The 18,505-nt window shown below is 42.0% G+C and overlaps 1 protein-coding gene across 1 annotated transcript in view; it reads left to right on the top strand.

Moving 5' to 3' along the window:
• Nucleotides 1–18,152, top strand: part of WEE1 (WEE1 G2 checkpoint kinase) — a 53,370-nt gene extending 35,218 nt beyond the window's left edge. The window contains exons 6-11 of the mRNA XM_060262132.1: nucleotides 14,713–14,859; nucleotides 15,093–15,188; nucleotides 15,278–15,363; nucleotides 15,473–15,643; nucleotides 15,732–15,877; nucleotides 16,926–18,152. Coding sequence (XP_060118115.1) covers nucleotides 14,713–14,859; nucleotides 15,093–15,188; nucleotides 15,278–15,363; nucleotides 15,473–15,643; nucleotides 15,732–15,877; nucleotides 16,926–17,076 — 797 coding nt within the window. The 3' untranslated portion in view covers nucleotides 17,077–18,152. The remainder of the gene's footprint in view (nucleotides 1–14,712; nucleotides 14,860–15,092; nucleotides 15,189–15,277; nucleotides 15,364–15,472; nucleotides 15,644–15,731; nucleotides 15,878–16,925) is intronic.
• The last annotated feature ends 353 nt before the right edge of the window (nucleotides 18,153–18,505 follow it).

Genomic DNA, 18,505 nt, shown 5'->3' with positions numbered 1-18,505 from the left:
ACAATCTGGTCTGAAACCAGCCACTTTACGTAGACAAGTAGCAGCATTATCTTCTGTATTGGGACTGATACAGGGAAAAGATGTCTCCAGGCATGCACACATACAGAGATTCTTAAGGGGGGCCACACTCAGGTGCTCTCCACGGACTCGCAGATTTCCAACGTGGCGTTTACACACTGTTTTGTTTGCACTCACAAAATCACCCTTTGAGCCTATACAGGACATTTCTCTAAGATGGCTACGTTTGAAGACCATTTTCCTGATAGCAATCACATCAGCGAGAAAGGTTTCGGAGATTAATGCATTGTCTATAAAGAGAGAATTCTGTATTTTTCACAAAAACTTCGTACAGATCCTACCTTTCAACCCAAGGTTGTATCTAAGTTTCACAAATCCCAGGAACTGCATTTGCCATCATTCTGCCCAGATCCTAAACATCCCTGGGAGCGAATGTGGCACAACTTAGATGTTAGACGTTGTCTTAAGACATATTTGGTCAGGACTGAACCAAGACTGATCCCATGTTTATCAATGTTACACAACCAAGATTGGGCCAGAAGATGTCAACTTCAGCCATCAGCTGTGCTATTAAGCAATGCATCATTGAAGCATATAGAGCAATGAAACTAGAAGTACCCAGAGGGATTACAGCATTCAGTCAGAAGTGCGGCAACTAATGTGGCCTTTAACAAATATGCTTCAGTAGACGAAGTGTGCAGGGCTGCAACATGGTCTTCTATTTCAACATTTGTTCTTCACTACAAATTAAACACTTACAGTTCAGCAGAAGCAGCATTTGGCAGAAAAGTGTTACAACATGTGTTTCTAGAAGAGAGCGATGCCCCACCCAGTCATTAATCTACTGCTATAGGAGAACCCAAGATGGCCTCTGACTCAGAGGGAGAACGACCAGTGGTACTTACCGTGAGGGGTCATTCTCCTCTGAGTACAGGAGGACATCTTGTCCACCACGTTGCATCGCTCATACTAGGGTCTGTTCTGCCGTATCTATATCTATTTCATTTTTTCTTGCTGCTTTACGGTTTTTTCTGTTATGCTTGTTGCATCTTAACGTGTTGTTATTACTGTTTAATTCTTTGGAGTAAGGTTGATAGTCTAGAAACTGCTTCTCGGAGTATCCCAACTGAGGAGATCTGGGTGCTCCAGGGTCATGGAAGAGGAAGAAGAATTATTCTATTTCCTGCCTCCCTGACAAGATGGTGGAAAGCACCCAAGATGTCCTCCTATACTCAGAGGAGAATGACCCCTCACGGTAAGTACCAATGGTCATTCTGTCAAACGATTTTGCTAAATCAGACTTTAAAATAATGTGAATTCTGCCAAAGCTAGACTTTTAATACTTTTAAACTTGTTTTTTCCTAACTGGTTTTTTTTTTGGTTATAAACAATTTTATTAGTAACATATGGTAGCAAAGTTATATCTATATCTTACAATTTAAAAAAGGAAAAATTTATCTACCCCATATCTTACTTTTCCCCCGCCCCTCCCCCCGTTACTTGACCCCCGCCAGTGTTATTTACTTTAAAAAAAACCCAAATATTAAAGGTACCCTTAACTATTAAAGAAACCAAAAGTTATACTCTTGTTTTAAAAACTTAATCATTATCAAAGATTGTCCAATGTCCCTTTATTTTCCACTGTTTTTCTACGTATCTTCTGAACTTCTTCCACTCCAACTTAAAAAGTTCTAAATCATAGTCTCTTAATATTCTAGTTAATTTGTCCATTTCACTCCATGACATAACTTTTATAATCCAGTCCCATTTCTCTGGTATTTTTTCTTGCTTCCACAACTGTGCATGCAATGTCCTAGCAGCTGAGAGCAAGTACCAAATTAAAGTTCTATTTTCTTTTGGAAATTTTTCCATATGTAGTCCCAACAGAAAAGTCTCTGCAGCTTTATTAAACTCATATCCCAAGATATTAGAAATCTCTTGCTGAATCATCTGCCAAAACGTTTTAGCTCTTTCACAAGTCCACCACATATGGTAGAAAGAACCTTCATGCTTTTTACATTTCCAACACCTGTCTGGCATCTTGTTATTCATCTTTGCTAATTTCTTAGGAGTCATATACCATCTATACATCATCTTAAATAAGTTTTCTTTAATACTTTGACATGTTGCGAGTTTCATAGAGTTCTTCCACAAATATTCCCAAGATTCCATCTTTATTTCTTTATTTACATTAATTGCCCATTTTATCATTTGAGATTTCACTACTTCATCCTCTGTAGACCATTGTAAGAGTAATTTGTATACTTTTGAAATTAATTTCTCATTATCTCCAAGCAGAACTTTTTCCATTTCTGTTTGATCTTCTTCGTGGTCTCTGTGCAGTCCCACACATGGGTCTTGCCGCAGGCAACGGATCCGTACCTCGGAGCTCCAATAGCTCGCCTATAGCGTCTTTTGGCGCGCTTTCCTCCCGCCCTGGGGAGCAGGCAGCGACTGCGCATGCCTGGAGCGGGGGGAGAGCGCCCATTCCACTCAGTTTCTTCCCTACCGCCACCCGGACATCACCTACCTCGCTGTGTTTCCTCCTTAGCTCGCTTTTCTCTTCATCTTTATTTCCATCTGGTATCGTATTTTCGTCCCTTTAAAATATATATATATAAAAAAATCCGTTTTCTGCGCTTCCTTTCCCCTTTTCTTCCCCTCCCTCCCCTCCCTTGTCCGGAGCGCATGGAAGGGAAGGTTACCTTCAAAAAGTGCAGGCGCTGTGGGTCTAAAATCCCCACCACTGACGGCCACAGCCATTGCCTTTTCTGCCTTGGAGAAGCCCACCGGGTCGACTCCTGTGCACATTGTGCGAATTTCGGAAAACAGGCCCGTAAAAATCGCGCAGCAAGGCTCCGGAGCTTTCTGCTTGAATTGTCTTTGCGGGCGATGCCCACATCTTCCTCGCCGCCTCCCCCACCTAGAGCGGGAGATTCGGCCGCTTCGGACGTGCCTCTCTCGCAAAAGCAGACGCACAAGTCCGTAAAGAAACTTTCGAAGCACGCCGGGACCGGCCATAAGTCTTCAAAAAAGTCGCGTCATCCCGGCCCCGAGGGATCGGCGCCGAAAGCACCACGTCATTCGAAAGCGACGGATTCGACTCCGAGGAAGTCGCACTCGACCGAGTCGCACCCAACCTCGCACTCGCATCGGGCCTCAACTTCGGCTCCTGACCCTATGGATGCCTCAACTTCGCAACTCTGGCTCCCGTCGGAACTCTCGGCTCCGTCAGATGTAATCACTGACATGCCGCAGCTCACTCATCAGTCTTCTACGGCCGTAGAAGTTATCCCTATTCAGTCTCGTTCACCGTCGGTCCACAGTGTAGTTCCTTCGGACTTCTTGGAACCCGACCCGTCCGATCCTACTCAACACTACCCGAAGTCTTCACTTCGAATCGGATCTTTCCAGGACGTCGCACTTTCCCCCCTCTTTAGGGATTCAGCGACCCAAAGCTCTACTCATCGACTTCGTTCGCATTCTCCAGAGACCCAACACAAACCGCGTCGGATTCGATCACGTTCCCCGACACCTATGCCTCCTCGGTATCGCTCTCGCTCCCCGCGGGGATACCGCGATTCCGTCTCCTCCGCCTACTATGACCGGTATGACCCGTATGCTCGTCCACGCTACGACTACTCTTCGCAGTCACGATCACCTTCGCCAAGGGTTAGGTCTCGTCATCGCCGATCTCGCTCTCCGTCCTACGAGGGAACTCACCGCTCCAGATATCTAGACCTCGGTCGTGATGTCGTTGCCCCTCGGATCCGCTATGACGACTCTCCTCGAACCCAAGTATACGATCCTCACCGAACCCGAGCATACGGTCGATTCTGTGACCTTCCTCCAATCCGACATTCTCCTCGAACCCGTGACGTCGATCGACAACGAGACCTCTCCGAGCCTCGAGAATCCGATCACCTCCCTCGACAGTTGGCTCTGTCTCCACTGCATGATCGCCCTCGGGACCTCAACAAGCCTGTTACTATCCCCTCCGGAACCTCCACGGCTCCCATCCGGGTTTCTCCGACTCGACCAGCCCAGGACACTCACACTCCCAGGCTTTGGGCTTCGGCTTTGGAGTCGATCGCTCCGCACCACTCACCCAATGCTGACGACTCCCACTCTGATCGGGAATCCTCCCCTTCATTGGATTCGGAGGATCACCCTGCCTCTGTCGCTTCGGAATCTGCACCACAGCTGTGCCTTTCACCATCGGACGCTTCCAAAGCATACCTGAATCTCATCACCACTATGGCTGACGCTCTCCAGATTGCCTTGCCGTCTGACTCTCCTAAAGTTTCAGACATTGTACATGACTTAGTACAGGCTGACTTCCCACCAGGGTCACTCCTTCCGATGCTACCCGTACACCTCGAAGGGTTGCGAGAGGCATGGGACATGCCGGCCTCTGTCCCACCTACCTCCAAACGATTCGACTCTCTCTACAGGGTTCATGCCCCGGATGCTAAATTCTTGGCGACTCACCCAGCGCCCAACTCCATTATAGTTCACTCTGCAACCAAGGCCAAGCCCTCACGGCACCCTACACCACCAGATCGCGAAGGGAGAAAACTGGACACCCTTGCGCGGAAGTTATTCACTCTGGCCTCTACCAATTCCAAGCTCAACAACTACTTGGCTTATTTTTCTGCCTATGTCTTCAATCTAGCCAATCAATTCACACCCTTAATCCCTTCTCTCCCTGAAACCTCTCAGAGAACGGCCTCCAATTTGGTCTCAGAATTGTCCAGAGTCTCCAAACAGCAGATAAACACCGTACGACATGCTGTTTCCTGCTCTTCGAGAGTCTTTGCCTCCTCCGTCGCCTTGCGCCGTCATGCTTGGCTACGTTCTACTAACCTGCAGCCCGACATCAAGCAGAAGATAGAGGACTTGCCCTTCGATGGCCTAGGCCTTTTCCATGCGTCCACGGACGAAGTGTTAATCTCTGTCGATGATGGCCGCAAATGCGCCAAACGCCTGGGAGTTTCCCAACCAAACTCCCAGCAGTTCAATCGAGCAAAAACTTGGAGACCATCATTTCCAAAACGACAACGGTCACCAAAACAAAGTGACTACTGGAGGCGGAAGGGTCCACAACAAAAGCCTCATTTCCAACAGAGACCTAAGCCCCAACAAACTAAGAAGGCCTCTCTCCAGACTAAGCAGTCTCTTTGACTCTTTCACAAATCCACTTGCTCTCCAGACTCCACCGTCCTACAGCACACGTCTCCTTCCGTTCCTTCCCAATTGGAACTCGATCACAACCGACTCCTGGGTGCTGACCATCGTGCGCCTAGGTTACGCAATCGAGTTCATTTCTCCACCTCGCCACCACTACTTCATTTCTACCCCCCCGTCTTCACTCCTCCATCAGGAAATTCTGGACTTGCTCCAGAAAAATGCCATAGAACCCGTTCCTCCTCAACATCGAGGGACAGGCTTCTACTCGAGATACTTTCTGGTCCCCAAGAGGGATGGAGGCAAGCGTCCTATTCTAGATCTGCGAAACCTCAACCGATACATCGAATACAGGAAGTTCAGAATGATTTCCCTGCAGTCCATCTTGCCCCTGATTCCCAGGAATTCCTGGATGGCTTCCCTAGATCTCCAGGACGCTTACTTCCATGTGACCATTCGACCTCAACATCGGAGGTATCTGCGATTCGCCATGGGTCAGGACCACTTCCAATATGTGTCCCTACCATTCGGCCTCTCCACTGCACCCCGCGTTTTCACCAAGTGCATGGCAGTGGTGGCAGCTGCTCTTCGCATCCGGAACATCCCAGTCTTCCCATATATCGACGACTGGCTTTTCATAGCTCCGACTCAACATCAGCTGCAGAGCAACCTCAACATAGCCCTCACCCTTCTGAAATCCCTGGGTCTTCGTGTGAATGCTTCAAAATCTCACCTCACACCTACCCAGGACCTCAAGTTCATAGGGGCCCTTCTGCGCACCTCTCTCCATCGTGCCTTCCTCCCCGAGGATCGGGCACTAACTATCATTGCCTTAGCCAAGTCAGTTCAACAACAGCCTCGTCAGTCTGCATTCACAATCCAACGCCTGCTGGGCCTCATGGCCGCCACAACATCTGTCCTTTACTTTGCCAGGCTTCGGATGCGACAACTACAGCTCTGGTTTGTACGAGCCTACCATCCTCAGGCGCAACCGCAGAGCGTTTTACTCACTGTTCCACAGAGAGCACTTTTATCTCTCACTTGGTGGACTATGCCCGACAACCTGCTCGCAGGCATGCCGTTTCTACCGACTCCTCCGATGACTGTCGTGACAACAGACGCCTCCAAGTGGGGATGGGGAGCCCACTTAGAGGACAAGACCGTCAGGGGGCTTTGGACTCCCTCCGAGAGGGCCATGCACATAAACTGCCTAGAACTGATTGCTGTACACAGGGCCCTCCAATCGTTTCTCCCTCTGATCAGGGACCGACACGTTCAAATTTCCACGGACAATATGGCAACAGTTTACTACATAAACAAACAGGGAGGCACCAGATTCCTCCGCCTGTGCCGCATAGCCGTACTGCTCTGGGAATGGTGTGTCAAGCACAACATCTCCATGACTGCCATTCACCTCCCCGGTGTGGAGAATATTCTGGCCGACTCCCTCAGCAGATTTCGCATAGACGACCACGAATGGTCCATCAATTCGACCTACCTTCGGCGTATCTTCCGATGCTTCGGAACTCCCAAGGTGGACGTTTTTGCTTCCAGGGAGAATGCCAAATGTCCTCATTTTTATTCCAGGAGGGGCAATGATGCGTTCCTTCACAGATGGGCAGGTCCCCTTCACTACTTCTTTCCACCAACCCCCCTTCTGACACGGGTGTTGGTAAAGATAGCGCGAGATGGCACGGACTGCATCCTCATTGCTCCATGGTGGCCTCGGCAACCGTGGTTCACGAGACTTCTCCAAATGTCCCGCCACACTTACCGCCGTCTTCCTCCTGTGGGCGACCTTTTATCCCAGGCCAATGGGCAGGTTCTACATCACAACCCTCGGGTTCTAGCCTTGGCAGCCTGGAGGATACATCCGCCTGCCTCTCCACAGAGGTAGCCAACATCATCCTCAACGCAAGGAAGCCTTCCACTAGACTTTCATACCAATGCAAATGGAAGCGCTTCTGCTCATTCGCGACATCTAACCATCTGCAGCCAGAATCAGCGCCCCTTAACCTGATCCTTCATTATCTACTTTCTCTACAGAAATCAGGACTCTGCTATTCCTCCTTAAAAGTTCACTTATCTGCGGTTTCTGCGTTCCATAACCCTGTTGATGGCAAAACTGTGTTCTCCCATCCCTTGTCCAAGTCCTTTCTTAAGGGCATGTTGCACCTCAATCCACCTGTTAAGCCCTTCGTCCCGACCTGGAGTTTGTCACTAGTTCTTTCCTGCTTGATGAAAGTTCCCTTTGAACCTATGGCTACCATAGACCTTAACCATCTTTCCTGGAAGACAGCATTACTGGTAGCCCTTACCTCAGGCAAACGGGCAAGTGACTTATGCGCCTTTCGCCACGATCCTCCCTACACCATTTTCCACAAGGACAAAGTTGTTCTGCGACCGGACCCTGCGTTCCTTCCGAAGGTTGTCTCCCAGTTCCACTTATCGACTTCAACTTCTCTACCCACGTCTTTCTCCAACCCATCCGACCAGGGACCACGAGCCCTGCATTCTCTGGACGTTAGAAGGGCTTTATCTTTCTACCTTGATCGTACACAACCTTTCCGTAAGGACCCTAATCTGTTTGTGGCCTACGGGAACCCTCACAGGGGACACAAAATCTCTACCCAAAGACTATCTAAATGGGTAGTTAGTGCCATCAGGTTGTGTTACGAACTGGCTAAACAGCCTCTGCCCGAAGGTCTTAAGGCCCACTCTACTAGAGCGGTCTCGACTTCTTCGGCTTTCCTGCAAGGCGTCTCCCTAGAGGACATTTGTGCGGCTGCATCGTGGTCCTCACCATCCACGTTCGTCTCCCACTATGCCTTAGACGTTCGTGCGAGACGTGACGCCTCCTTCGGTCAAGCGGTCCTCAGATCCATCTTCCACTGAAGTCAGGGGTGAGTGCATCCGCTTCCATCTCTATGTTGCATAATATGATCTGACTTGCTTATGTGACTAACTTGCTTCTTTTACCAGCACCCTCCTCCAGGACATTTAGCTGGCTAGTCACCCATGTGTGGGACTGCACAGAGACCACGAAGAAGATAAACAGGTTGCTTACCTGTAACTGATGATCTTCGAGTGGTCATCTGTGCAGTCACACACGCCCACCCAGCCTTCCCCGCTGCTGGCCTCTTGTAATTGTTGCTTAACCTTGTATAGTGTCAGTGCCAACGGTGGCTGGAAGAAACTGAGTGGAATGGGCGCTCTCCCCCCGCTCCAGGCATGCGCAGTCGCTGCCTGCTCCCCAGGGCGGGAGGAAAGCGCGCCAAAAGACGCTATAGGCGAGCTATTGGAGCTCCGAGGTACCGATCCGTTGCCTGCGGCAAGACCCATGTGTGGGACTGCACAGATGACCACTCGAAGATCATCAGTTACAGGTAAGCAACCTGTCTTTCTTTCCTTATTCCTTCAGTTTTGATGTCATTCTCCACCAAACTTTTTATTTGTTGCATTTGAAACCAATCATATTTATGATTCAGTTCTTCAGCAGTTTTCAGTTCTATTTTCCCACTTTGTATTTTTAATAATTGATTATATGACAGCCACTTTTCTTCGCCTATCTTATCCGTTATCTTTATCACTTCAGCTGGCACAATCCATAAAGGTTTTCTCTCATCTCCATATTTCTTATATTTTATCCATGTATTTAATAAATTGCTCCTTATATAATGGTGAGAGAAAAGACCGTCCATCTTCTTTTTTCCATAATACAAATATGCGTGCCAGCCAAATTTATTTCCGTGGCCTTCCAACACTAAAAGTTTTTTGTTTAACAGCATTATCCATTCTTTCATCCATACTAAACAAACTGCTTCATGATATAATTTTAAATCTGGTAGTTGAAATCCGCCTCTCTCTTTTGCATCTGAAAGAATTTTCATTTTAATCCTTGGCTTCTTCCCGGTCCACACAAATTCTGAAATTTTCCTACACCATTTATCAAATTGTTTGGCATCCTTCACAATAGGAATAGTTTGAAACAAATAAATTATCCTTGGTAGAATATTCATTTTTATTGCAGCTATTCTACCAAGCAATGACAAATTAAGCTTGTTCCATTTTAACATCTTCGTCCATTCTATGCCATAACTTCTCATAATTATTTTTAAACAGATCAATGTTTTTCATTGTTACCTCCACCCCTAGGTACTTTACCTTAGAGGTAACTTCACAGGCCGTTAATCTTTGTAATTCTTGTTGTCTATTCAGCTGCATATTCTTACACAAAATTTTTGATTTTTCTCTATTTATAAAAAGTCCCGCCAACTCCCCATATTCTTGTATTTTCATTAACAACAAAGGTGTTACTTGTATGGGGTTTTCATTTATAAACATTATATCATCAGCAAATGCTCTGTATTTATAAGTACATCCTTTTATTCGTAAACCTTCTATATCTTTTTCTTCTTGAATCTGCATCAATAAAATTTCAAGAGTCATTATAAACAACAATGGTGAAAGCGGACAATCTTGTCTAGTACCTTTACTAATTTTCATTTCTTCTGTAAGGTCTGCATTGACACACAACCTTGCCCTTTGTTCAGAGTATATTGCTTGTATCATTCTTATAAAGCTTTCTCCCAACTCCATCTTTTCCATTACCGCAAACATAAAGTCCCAGCTTAAATTGTCAAATGCTTTCTCTGCATCTGCAAAGAATAATGCTACTTCTTTTTCTGGATGTCTTTCATAAATATTCTACAATATTTACAACAGTCCTAATATTGTCTCTTATTTGTCTTTTGGGAAGAACCCTGCTTGATCTTCCTTTACAAAATTTATCAAATATTGTTGAAGCCGTTCTGCCAAGATTCTTGAAAATATTTTATAGTCATTTTTTAATAACGAAATTGGTCTGAAGTTCTTTACATTCGTGGCATCTCTATCTTCTTTAGGTATCAAGGAAATAACAGCTTCTTTCCAAGTATTTGGTACATTCCCTTTTATTCTTATTATATTCATCAGCTTCTGCAATTTTGGTATTAATTCATCTTTAAGAGTTTTAAAATATTTAGCTGTATATCCATCTGGCCCAGGAGCTTTTCCATTTTCCATTGCGTTGATTGCTGCTTCAATTTCTATCTTTTCTACTGGATCATTCAAAACTTTTCTCATATTTTCAGTTAGAGGTTCTATTTTTAACTTTTGTAAACATTCATCCATCTTCTCTTTCTTTATTTTAACACCTTTAAACAGTTTGGCATAGTACTTGAAAAATTCTCTCTTTATTCCCTCTTGGGTAACCACCTCTCTTACATCTACCACAATTCTATTTTCTCTCTTTTTCTTCAATTGCCAAGCCAAATATTTTCCCAGCTTATTTGCTCCCTCAAAGGATTTCTGTTGAAGTCTTTTCAAATTCCATTCCACCTCTTTGTTCAACAAATGTCTCAATTGGGTTTGTAATATTGTAATTTCCCTTAAAATTTTCTTTTTCCCTGGTCTGTTTCTCAGCTCCCCTTCCTTTTTCTTTATTTCATTTTGAATGTCCACTAACTGTTTTTCTTTACTTCTTTTGTCTTTATTATTCAAAGTAATCAACATTCCTCTCATTACTGCTTTGTAAGCATCCCAGACTGTTTGAAAATCAATATCTTCTCTAACATTCACTTGGAAAAAAGCTTTAGTTTCCTTTTCTCAGAATGTCACTGTCTCTTTATTCTGTAGCAAATCTTCATTCAATCTCCATCTTCTTAATTTCTTGGACAATTTTGTAATTTTGGGTTATGATCGGCCCCAATTTTAGGTGAAATCTCTATCTTCCTTGTTATAAAACTTAAGTCTTTAGTTCCCCACAGCATGTCAATTCTAGATAAAGTTTTCTGTCTTGCTGAAAAGAAAGTCCCACACTTCAGGATTAAATTTCCTCCATATATCTTCTAAATTTTCTTGTTTAGCCAATTCAAAGAAGGATTTTGGCAGTTTCCCTTCTTTCCAATAATTTTTTTCCCTCCAGATCTATCCAATGAATTCTTAACTGTTCCATTAAAATCTCCCATTAGCAATACTTAGCAATACACATCAAATTTGCACCATTAGGCGCATATAGTCCCAATAACGTTTTTTTTCCCATTTAATGTTATCTCCACTGCTACAAATCTTCCATCCTTGTCTTTAAATACTAATTTTGGCTCCAATTCTTGTTTAATATATAAAACCACTCCCCTTTTCTTCTCTTCAGCTAGGAAAAAAAATTCTGTTCCCAATTGTTTGTTTCATAAAAATTTGTAATCCTTTTGTTTAATGTGTACTTCTTGCAAACAAATTATATTACAATTTTGCTTTTTAATCCAATGAAATGTTGCCCTTCTTTTTTGTGGAGAATTTAGTCCATTAACATTCCAAGACAATAATTTGTAAGTCATCATGGTGCAAACTCTTTATTTTCTTCAAAAAATCTACGCAACTCCTGCACATTTGTATTTGTGATTCTCTTCCCCTGGAGTTCAAAGCTCAAGCCTTCAGGTATTATCCATAAACTTCGTGCCATTGTCTCTCAATTTTTCTGTCAGCTTTTTATATGTTCTCCTATCATTTATCACTTGCCTTGGCAACTCCTTCATGATTCTCACTTTACTGCCTCCCACTATCAATGTCTTTTCAAAATTTTTATTCATGATCCTTCCCACCATTTCCTTTGTCATATATCTTATAACAATATCACTTGGTAAGTTGTTTTTCTTGGCAAAAAGTGAGTTCACTCTGTACATATAGTCATACATATTTTTGGTCTCATCAGGATCATCTTCTAAGAATTCTGCAATTATTTTTATTATATATCCTTTCAAATCACCATCCTCTACTTCAGGTACTCCTCTCAGACGTATCTGAGTTTCCATCAATTTGCAGTCATGAATTGTCACTTTTTCTTGAATTTTCAACAAGATGGTATCATACACTTTCATTTTTCCTTCTACCTCCTGCACTTTCTTAGCTGTTTCCCCAGTTTCCTTTTTGAGATCTTCCATGTCTTTTTTAATCTCTGCAATAATTTCTTTTGATTCCTCTATTATCTTTCTATCTCCTTTCATTATTCTGGCTTCCACGGCATCCAATTGTTCCTGCATTTTCTCTAATGAAAGAGCCCTTTGTTGGGTCTGCTTGGCTTCAGACATTTAGAGGGGGGGGGGGGGAAATACCAAAAATTTTTATCTCACAAATTTCAAATTTAGCTGTCAGGTTCAAAAGATTTGGGCTTGCGTTTTATGATAAGCTTTATTTCATCTTCCTCTGAGCTTCCTAGGCCAAGATATGAATTTTTTAAAATTTTAAAACGTTCAAAAAATGACGAAATTTTTGACCTCACCAATTTTCAATCTAACAATCAGATTCAAAAGATTAGGACTTGCCCTTTATGGCAAGCCTAATGTCACTGTCCTCTGAGCCCCCGAAGTCCAGATATTTACTTTAAAAGTCTTTAAAATTTCCAAAATGGCGGCCGCGACTTTTTACTACTACTTCAAATTTCTCTTTCCTTTTAAAAATTTCCTAGGAGCCCACCAAAGATATGACCAATAGTACTTATCATCTTACCCCTTTTTCAGTTGATTCCGACAATTTTTAATGTCCCGAATTCTTTTAAAAACAGTATTTTTAGTTTAGCCTCCCAGCAACGGCCGCCGATGTTTCTCTATGGTATATATTGCTAGAGTAGGTTTTTTCTTACTGCTTCCTGTTATTGTTGCCACCAACTCACATGGAGATCTCATGATACTTGACGTACTTCCTGTCTTGCTCAGATGTGCTGCAGGTCTGTTCCAGTGTGACGATGTTGCTTTTATTTCCAAACCGCAGGTAGACAAAACAATAAATTCCTTTTTAGCAATTTTAACACTGTCCTTTGTATTTATAAAATCCAAATTTCACCTCTTCCTTCCCTCTTCTTCCAAGCTTTCTATACTTTCTTTTCCCACCTTTTAATTTTGTCCCTTTAAGCTATAAATAGCTCCGGAATGAAAAAAAACCCTTCTGTACCTTTTCTTCCAATTATCCAAGTTTCCACTGGTCTTTCGAAGCTTTAAATGTTTAGCAATGTCCAAGAAGGTTAGGATCCTGATGAGCTTATGTCAAATAAATGACTCTGGGCACTTCTGCAGACGATGACTATGCAGCTTTCTGAGACCCCTCAAAGAAGACCCCCTTCAGGGCTCCCTTTAAGCCAAGGTAAATCTCTTTTCAAAGTTTTCCGTGCATGTCTTGGACTATTCTCTAACTGAGAAAAGTAGGCAGTAGGCATTAATTTGCCTTCTACTACCCCAAACAGAAGTTCCAGCCTGCTCCCGTTATGAGAGACAGCTCAGCTCGACATTTTCCTCCCCTGGAAGTCTCGTTTTTTCCTAACTGTTCAATGTTCAAGTTGTAAATTGTTTTATTTATTTAATTTATATCCTGCCCTCCTCACTGAAGGCAGGCTCAGGGCGGCTCACAGACCAAGGGTCGACACAAGCACATTAGTGTGACCAATAAAATAAGCAACAATAAAAACATAAGACATAAGAACAATTTCAAAACATTTGCATGTGCTACTGTTATGATTTCAGGTAGCAATTAAATTCTGGTGGTTAGCTGTACTCAGAGGTCTCAGGATCGCCACAGTGTGGTGAGGTGGGCAGTTGGTGGTGTTCTTTTGGGCCAGTCCCGTTGCTGCAGATGTTACCATCATGTAAATGCCTGGTGGAAGAGTGCTGTCTTGCAGCCCCTGTGGAACTGTGAAAGCTCTCGCAAGGCCCTAACCTCCTCCAGCAACTCATTCTACCAGCTATGGGCAGCAACGGAAAAGGCCCTGGCTCTCATTGTTTTAGCCTCCCTTCTCTGATGCTGGGGACTGCCAACAGGTTTTGAGACCCAGACCAAAGTGCTCGCTGGAGCATATGCAGGGAAAGGCGGTCCCTAAGGTATGCAGGACCCTGTTCATAAACATGGAAAGTGTCATTAAATCACAGCTGATTTATGGCAGCCCCATAGGGGTTTCATGGCAAAGAGATATTCAGAGGTGGTTTGCCATTGCCTACCTCAGCATCACAGCTCTGGTATTCCTTGGATAGGAATACCATCCAAATACTAGCCAAGTCTGACCCTGCTTAGCTTCCAAGAACTGATGAGATCAGGCTAGCTTTGGCTATTTAGGTCTGTGTTAGAACAATATTGATTACAGTTTTGCTGTACTACAGCTTGGAGGATGTGAAGATAAGAGCTTGTTAAATCTGACTGGCTGAAATCTGAACAGGGGCTATGCTGCTGATGCTGTTAGTCATTAAACTACACTACCTCCGTAGGGTTGCTTAAATGTTTTACTTAAATAAGAGGACTTGTAGTTAAATCCTGGGTGACTGAATAACCATAACTTGGGTTTGAACAAAGTAGAAATTGAAAAGAAGAGTTTGAAAAGTAGAAATTGTTTGTATCATTCAGTTCTGATGAAATGTAAATGCAGCATGCATTATGGTAGCTTTGAAAGCAAATTACTTTCCTTTTAACATATTTTAACTTGGTTTGTAGGTGGCAGTTTAGCAGATGCCATAAGTGAAAACTATAGGAATATGCGCTACTTCAGTGAATCAGAGCTGAAAGATCTGCTATTACAAGTTGCTCGTGGTTTGAAGTATATTCATTCAATGTCACTAGTACACATGGATATAAAGCCCAGTAAGTATTCGATGACTTGGTATTTTCTAAAGTATTTACTCTTTGTTGACTTAATGTGTGGTAACAGATGTGTTTATCTTTGGCCTTTTTTTGTAGAATTATTACTTTGCTTCTTTCCTGTACAGCTGTTAGTATTTTTGTTGATTAAATGAAGGAACCAGCTGAGAGACATAAATTTTAGTAGCCATGAAGCTAGATCACATTTTGACCTAGATGTGTTTATTCTTTGGCAGGTAATATTTTCATATCTAGGACATCAATTCCAGCTACTATACCAGAAGAAGGTGATGATGATGAATGGTCATCTAGCAAAGTTGTATTTAAAATAGGTAAGGGATCATGGAATTGTGTGTGCCTCTGTGACATTTTTTTTCTTCTGAAAAAATAACTTTTTTTTTACTGCATTATTTTCATGTAGGCGATCTTGGTCATGTGACTAGAATATCCAGTCCACAAGTGGAAGAAGGAGATAGTCGTTTCCTTGCTAATGAAGTTTTACAAGAGGTAGTTGATGCTTTGTTGAGGCTTAAATATTTATTTCATGTGACAGTTCATTTGATGTATGCAGTGCTGGTGTTTTATACATAAAATGAAATTTTTCTTTTGCCTGCAGAATTACAATCACTTGCCAAAAGCGGATATATTTGCTCTTGCACTAACAGTAGTGTGTGCTGCTGGTGCTGAACCATTACCAGCCAATGGGGATCAGTGGCATGAAATTCGACAAGGAAAACTGCCTAGAGTTCCACAAGTTCTTTCTCAAGAGTTTTTAGAGTTATTAAAAGTAAGCTGCTGTCTTATTATTAAGATGATAAATGACTGACTGGACTGGGAAGCATATTCAACAGTTTTAATCTCATCGCTTCTTTTAGGCTATGATAAACCCTGACCCAGAGAAAAGACCCTCAGCAGTTGCCCTGGTCAAGCATTCTGCACTGTTATCTACTGCCAGAAAGAGTGCTGAGCAGCTACGAATAGAACTGAATGCTGAAAAGTTCAAAAACTCATTGTTGCAGAAGTAAGTTAGTTTCAGTATGTCTGGGAGGTGATGTTAAGAACCAAGCACTATAATTGCTACTGTATCTTGAGTATAAAGTGGCCTTTATCATGTAGCCATTGATTCACTTTTGCAGCTTATCTTTATTGAAAAGCTGTATTTCAATTAACATAGTGTGGAAGATTTGAAATACAGCTTCAGGTTGGTTAGTATAGATTCCTGTGTCATAGAGGCAAAGTTATAAAGAGGCCAGCTCTGAGTTGAGGGGGGAGCATGTACATATTGTAACTTCTGGATGGAAAGATGCTTATGCTTCCCAGAGAGGGGATTATTTGCATGCCTGTCAGTTGATGACAAGATTCCCTATCATGTAAGATCAAAAGATGTACAGAGGACATACAAATAAGGTTCTTAGCTCTCAGTGGTATGAATGCCCAGGGCACAGTTCTTAGGCTCTAGTTGACTGGATCATACTAATGTTAAAAAATGTTCATACAGCTGAAGTTAAATAAAATTCAGTATGCATTTCAACTTCAGTTTTGCTGTTTTTCATCAGATGTGCAAAGCAGCTTTTCCCATGGCTTTCAGACACAATGTGAAAGAAGTCAAAATGTTGGTAGTATGGTTTGCGTGCATTTTGCCAAAGGAAAAGGGGTTGCATCCCCTAAACTGGCAAAGTACCTGCAGATTTACAGTTTAAAGGCAGTGTCTCATTTCTTATAAATTTTGCAAGTATTTTGCCAGCTTACTTATCTTTGCCTTTTTTCTTTATTCCCTTAAAAATGTAAAATAAAAATTTAAAAAAGAAAGCATTGCCTTACCTCTAACAGCTAATTTGCTCTCATTTATTTATACTTCCAGTTCTACTAAATGTAACAAAAATGATTTTGTAAAATGTTGAAAATTTTCATTTCAAAACTATAAATAGTATGTGTAACTTTACAGCTTGACCATACTTTTGGTTAATTATATCTTGAATTCATTAGCATCTTTGGAATTATTTGGATGTATTTCCCTTTAGCAATATTAAGTGAAAGGAAAATAGCAGTGTTTTTTTAAACTTTTTCAGAGAGCTGAAGAAAGCACAAATGGCAAAGGCAGCAGCTGAAGAGCGAGCACAGTTTACAGATCGAATGACAACTAGATCTACAACACAGAACAGAACAAGTCGTCTTACTGGAAAGAAAATGAACCGTTCAGTTAGCCTGACCATCTACTAATTTGACACTTCATAAAACTATTAGAGGAGGACTACAGAATATTTTTCAGCTAAATTAGGAGCAAAAGAGGATTCTGTTTCTAGTTTTCAATCACTGTCAGTTTTTATTAAGAAGCCCATATTTTAATTTTGCCATATACAGTTAAATATGTGTTTTTTCCTAATTCCCAAAGAAGCTGGAGGTTAACTTGTAAGCCTTTCAGCAACACTGTATATTACATCATTCAAAGTTAACCACTATAGTGGTGTGCTGCTTTTTAGTTTTAATAGGATGAAAGGTATTTTTCTAGTTGTCTAAAAGGACCTTGTTTGTAAACTGTTGAATTAGACTGGAGGGAATAAATGTAGGAAGATCCTAATGGTCAGCAGGCCAAATATACCTGGTATCAGGTAAACTTTTTTTTATTGTGAATTTTACTCATGTATTCAACTGGGAGCACTTTGTTAGGCATTGCTTAGACCACAGGAAATAAGCCTGTGGCAGCATGCCATGTGAAACTGCTGCTATTTTAGTTCTTGCTGTAAAACTGTAGCATTAAAACAATCATTGTTAGTAGACTTGTTTTGTTTTAAAAAAACAATTATGTGAACAATATTATAGCTGCATTGGCAAAAGCAGCATCCTTCTCTGAAGCTAGTGCATTGTATACAGTCAATGCACCATTCTGTATTTGAATTACATTTGTGTAAATGTCTTTTATAAATCTTTCTAATAACATTCTCAGAGTTGTCTTTCCCCCCTGTTAATATTTTACTGTCTGTTTGAATATTTTTGAGTACTTGTACATAAATGTCCCTGTACTATTTGTGTTTTGATGTTTTTCAGAATGAATGTATATAGCTGTTCTTAGTGTGTACTGTATTGAACGCTACAGTTTAAGGTGCGAGAAAATCCAGCTTGAATTTATATTCCAATTTTAGTTGTGGAAGTAATATAATTGGCAAAATTTTGTTGTGATATTGCTGACATAAGTGCTATCTATTACTCGCTTTTTGGCTTAAACTGTTTCCTCTTTAAGTGTTCAACTTTGTTTTTAATTAGTACTGAATCAGAATATTAAAGGGATATTTGACATTTCCCATTGTCAGTTTTTAAGAAGACCAATTCATTCCTGTGCTTGAACCTCTCCCTGAAACACATTCTTTTCCCAGATTCCTTGCTCCTTTTTGGTCCATCTAAAGCCTCTTTACCCAGTTAGTCCCCACTGAGGAAATTCCTGATGTGTGTGAGTTTTAAGACAGTTTGCTTTGGATACAAAGAATGGTTTAGTGCCTTTCAGTCTGATTACATGGCTCAGTTTAATGTAAGCAAAAACGCATTTTACATTTTAGAAACCAAAAATGTAGTTGTGGAAAATCAGCTGAAGTGTTAAGCCATCATATTGTAGATCATGCCTTAGTCTATAGCCATGCCAGTGCCACAAAGCAGT

This window comes from Heteronotia binoei, chromosome 21 (assembly GCF_032191835.1).
Source record: "Heteronotia binoei isolate CCM8104 ecotype False Entrance Well chromosome 21, APGP_CSIRO_Hbin_v1, whole genome shotgun sequence".
Lineage (NCBI taxonomy): Eukaryota > Metazoa > Chordata > Lepidosauria > Squamata > Gekkonidae > Heteronotia > Heteronotia binoei.
This window is presented reverse-complemented; position numbering and strand designations above follow the sequence as displayed.